This window comes from Scophthalmus maximus, chromosome 9 (assembly GCF_022379125.1).
Source record: "Scophthalmus maximus strain ysfricsl-2021 chromosome 9, ASM2237912v1, whole genome shotgun sequence".
Lineage (NCBI taxonomy): Eukaryota > Metazoa > Chordata > Actinopteri > Pleuronectiformes > Scophthalmidae > Scophthalmus > Scophthalmus maximus.
This window is the reverse complement of record NC_061523.1, coordinates 3,776,307-3,781,360: the sequence shown is the minus strand read 5'-3', so window position 1 is coordinate 3,781,360 and position 5,054 is coordinate 3,776,307. Positions and strand designations below refer to the sequence as shown.

At 47.7% G+C, this 5,054-nt stretch overlaps 1 protein-coding gene across 1 annotated transcript; it reads left to right on the top strand.

Annotated features, from left to right (window-relative positions):
• Nucleotides 1–354: 354 nt before the first annotated feature.
• Nucleotides 355–4,706, top strand: slitrk2 (SLIT and NTRK-like family, member 2). Its single transcript, XM_035650558.2, has one exon. It carries the CDS (start codon nt 1,203–1,205, stop codon nt 3,885–3,887), a length of 2,685 nt encoding a protein of 894 aa, XP_035506451.2. The 5' UTR covers nt 355–1,202; the 3' UTR covers nt 3,888–4,706.
• The last annotated feature ends 348 nt before the right edge of the window (nt 4,707–5,054 follow it).

Here is a 5,054-nt window from a genome sequence, read left to right as displayed (position 1 = left end):
TTGATTGATGCCCATACAAATGCCTTTTAGTGGCAGATTTTTCATTTTCTTTATGATGAATTCGAGCTGAGGAACTGATGATTATTTTGAAGGAAGGTGGTTTCTTTCTCTTTCAAGACCCCGGTGTGTGTGTGTGTGTGAGTGTGTGAGAGAGAGAGAGAGAGAGAGAGAGAGAGACAGAGACAGAGATAAAGAGTTTGTGTATTCATGTTGACTGTGTTGGTGACGTAACAGCCCCTTGGCTTCGATCTCGCTCTCTCCAACACACACACACACACAAACACAGAGAGAGAGAGATAGAGAGAGAGAGAGAAAGGGGGGGGGGTTAGCAAGAAACGCAATCGGGCAGCGACAGCAGCAGACGCTCAGTGCTCCTCTCGCCGTACGGAGCGGAGGAGGAGGAGAGGCTGCAGATTAGTGAATGTCTATGTAGTTATGCCTGAGCTCCTGGAATATATGTCTTATCTCGTTCTCTCTCCCTAAGCGCTTTTTTCTCCTGTTTTCTCCCATCGAGTTCACTTTTACCTATGCGCCTTCTCTTGGGGGAGACGACAAGGAAAAGCTGGCTGTGCGTCATGGTGCCTCTTTGCGCATTATTTCTGGATCTGGATTCTGGAAAGAGTTCTTTCGCTTGGACAAAAAATGAAGCGCTTTTTCAGTGTGAGTGGCAGGAGAGGGAGCGTTTCGCAGCCTGTGTCTCCCTCTGAACATTTGGCTGCAGCTGCCGGTGATGTGCATTAAGCCACCGAATAAAGGGGGGGTTGCATTAAGCGGCTTCTGCTCCCTTTTTTCTTCCGAGGCTCCTCTGGCTCTGAAAATGTGCCAAGTCCATCCAACACAGAGGATCCCAATGATTTGCAGAAGTGACGATTTTTTTCTGTTCACGGATTGATTTTTTTTGGGGGGGGGGTTGTTTGTTTTTGTTTTTATTTTACGCATACGCAATACGCATTTTTGGAGTGAAGGTCGATGGAGAGGTTTGCGCAACTCTGGTGCGTCACGGTCCCGTTTTTACACCAAATAACGGCGGTGCGCCTGTTTTCTGCGGCCGGTGTGTTTGTGTCTGTGTGAGTATGTGTGTGTGAGGGCGCCTTCCTTCCCACCCCTCTCTCGACTGTGAGAGCTCCCCGATTTTTTTCTTCCCCCACTCCAAGGCTTACGCTCCACAGTTAAATGCTGGATCTATATTTCAGCGACCTTTTATGGCTGTAAAAATGCTGAGCAGTGTCCTCTTTCTGAGCGTCCTCACGGTCACCAGCCTGTCGCCGTCCGAAACGGAGAGCCGCAAAACTTCAGCATCCAAAGACATCTGCAAGACCCGCTGCGCCTGCGAGGAGCGGGAGAACGTTCTCAACATCAACTGTGAGAATAAAGGATTTACCACCGTCAGTCAGTTCCAGGCGCCGCCGAATAAAATCTCTCAGCTTTTTCTAAACGGAAACTTTCTGTCACGGCTCAGCGCCAATGAATTCGTCAGTTACGGCAATGTCACCTCGCTGCATCTGGGAAATAACGGTTTGCAGGAGATCCGAAGCGGCGCCTTCAACGGGCTTCGCTTCCTGAAGCGGCTCCATTTGAACAACAACAACCTGGAGGTGATTAAAGAGGACACCTTTGCTGGACTAGAGAGTTTGGAGTATTTGCAGGCAGATTATAATTACATCAGTGCCATAGAGCCGGGCGCTTTCAGTAAACTGAACAAACTCAAAGTGTTGATCCTTAATGATAACCTGTTGTTGTCTTTGCCCCCCAATATTTTCCGCTTTGTGCTCCTCACCCACTTGGATTTACGTGGCAACCGGCTCAAGATGCTGCCGTTTGCGGGGGTCCTGGAGCACATAGGGGGCATCATGGAGATCCAGCTGGAGGAGAATCCGTGGAACTGCACCTGCGATCTGATCCCTCTCAAATCCTGGCTAGACTCTATCTCTGTGTTTGTCGGGGACATCGTGTGCGAGACGCCGTTTAGGCTGCACGGTAAAGACATCACTCAGCTCATAAAGCAGGACCTGTGCCCGCGCAGGAACGCCGGGGAGCGTGTTCACCCCCCCTCCGACTCTCACTTTCAAGGAGCCCTGCCCCCGACCTACCACCCCGGCATGGTCACCCCCACCCGCGCCCCGAAAGCTTCCCGCCCTCCCAAAATGCGGTACAGGCCCACCCCTCGCATCTCGAAGGACAAACATGTCTTTGGGCCCATCATGGTTTACCAGACGCGCTCCCCTGTGCCCATGTTGTGTCCCAGCGTGTGTGTGTGCACGTCTCAAAACCCTGACAGCGGACTGAACATCAACTGCCAGGAGCGGAAGCTGCATAACATCAGTGAGCTCAATCCCAAGCCCTCCTACCCAAAGAAACTCCATCTGACCGGTAACTACTTGCAGGTGATTTACAGAGCAGATCTGACTGAGTACAGCTCATTGGAGCTGCTCCACTTAGGAAATAACAGAATTGCAGTGATTCAGGAAGGGGCATTCGAGAATCTGACAAACCTCAGACGGTTATATCTTAATGGGAATTACATTGAATCACTTTCTCAATCCCTTTTCGTCGGTCTGCAGTCGCTCCAGTATCTGTATTTGGAATATAACATCATCAAGGACATTTTACCACAGACATTCAACGCTCTGCATAACCTGCAGCTGCTGTTTCTCAACAACAACCTGCTGAGGTCGCTCCCTGACAATGTGTTTGGGGGAACTATGCTGACGAGGCTCAACCTGCGAAATAACCACTTCTCCTACCTGCCGGTTAAAGGGGTTCTAGACCAGCTTTCAGCTTTCATCCAGATCGACCTGCAGGAAAACCCATGGGACTGCACCTGTGACATTGTGGCACTCAAAAACTGGATGGAGCTGTCCAGTACCAGTGTGGTGGTCAACGAAATCACTTGTGATTCGCCTTCCAAACATGCAGGTCGCCTGCTGCGCTCGCTTCGCAACGAGGCCATATGCCCTGAGCCTAGTGAAGTGCCCCCACCACAACTTGCGCCCCCTACAAAAGCCCCTACATTAATAAGCCCTGCAACTGAAGCCACCACCTCCTCTTCTTCCTCTTCTTCTTTTAGCTCTGTTAGCCCCACTGAAGCCAGGCTCCACACCCCTGACTTACACCCTGAGGTCCCACTTTCAGTCCTGATTCTTGGCCTTCTTGTTGTTTTCATCCTCTCAGTATGCTTCGGCGCAGGCCTCTTTGTTTTTGTTCTGAAACGGCGCAAAGGGGTCGAGCACGTTCCCACAAGTGCTAACAACTTAGATCTGAACTCTTTCCAAGTGCAATATGGCTCCTACACTCCGGAACCGACCCAAGACAAAACATCCGAGAGCCACATGTATAACTACATCCCCCCACCCGTGGGCTCCATGTGCCAAAACCCTATTTACATGCAGAAGAATGGTGAGCAGGTGGCTTATTACCGCAACCTGAAGGAGCTCAGCTTTGGGCCCCTGGATGCAAAGAAAGATGATGTCCTCACGCACAGCCCAGGGGCCTACACCATCAGCACAGTGGATTTTATGGATAAATCGCCAACATCATGTGGTTTGACCACCCCAGAGCCTCCTGAGATGCTGTATCAAAACTTGGGGGAGAGGCCCAACAAAGAGCTTCCCACAGCTGCTGGCGTCCCTCCTTTCAGTTACAACTTTTGCACTTTACCGAAGAGACCTTGCATCGTGCCCCCCTACGAGGCCGCTACGGCCCGGCGGCACGTGACTAACCAGGACAGGTTGAACAAAGCTGTTCTGTACGGGACCCCCAGGAAATACTACGGGGCTGAACACCTGTCCAGAAACAATGAGCACCCACTGCTGCTCCCGGGGAAGCTAAAAACAGAACCAGACTACCTGGAGGTTCTGGAGAAACAAACTGCGATGAGCCAACTGTAAGATAGCAACAATGCCCTGCCCCTAATTCATAATAATCATGCAATTACTCTGATAATAGCCCTCTCTATATATCTATCTTATCTATCTGTGTTCAATCCCACATGATTGACTGGAAGTGAACTGCAGCTTTCAATGACCTTTGTTATCTCTTCCTTTTCTTCTCTATTTTTGTTTCAAAATGTATAAAAGGAGTATAAGTATATAATAACAGAGTTTTATTTTATCTCCTGGAAGGTATAAATTATTTCTTCTTTCTGAAAAATGAAGCTCTTAAAGACTTTGATGACGGCAGGTATATACAGTAATGGTCAGGACTGTGTACAATTACGGCTTTGTGCTTTTCTGTGAGAAAAAAAAAAGTACGAAATAACTATTCTTTGTAGAAGAGGAAATGCTACAGATCGACATTCCTGTACATACTTAACACACAGATCAACCGTGAGTGTTAGACCATAAGAGAAAAACAAGCGGCAAAATCTTACTACACTTAATCCAGAAAGTGCCTTTGCACTCAACTATTTTACCAACAATGCTCTCTGCAAAATGGAAATGTTACCTTTTTTTGGGTTAGTGCTGTATTTTAAAAAAATAAATCAAATTGTTATGTAAAATGTAAAATTTAAAAAGAAAAAAAAATGAACTTGAGACTGAGTGTGAAATTATATTTGAGTTGTGGACAGGGAGAATCATGTTATTTTGCTTTCAGTATGAAGTGTCTTTGGAAATGTACAACTTCTAGAGAACATTGTATGCTATGGGGGAATAATACAGCGCGACAAAATGGCGCCATTAAATTTTCACTGAAGCACTTTGTCAAGATCCTGAGCGTGAGGTAAAATTTGTTTAGTTTGTGCATGATTATTTACGGATGCTGCGGTGGGCTGTGGACTGCTCTGGTGTGTGTGTGTGTGTGTGTGTGTGTGGGAGCCATAAAAAATGAACAAAGAGCACACCCGCAGCTCCATCTCATCTCTCATTGCTGAAATGTGACAGGTCCTCTAGTGATTGATGAGGTGGCTTTTGCTTTTTGTTTTTTCATTTGCTCCTTCTGAGTTTAGTCATATCTGCTATGGCCTCCTTTATTCTGCCTAACACCTCTTTTCAAGCTTTTCTCCAAAACTCCCACTCGTCCCTTTGAAAATATCCCGTCATCCAGTCTGACAATTC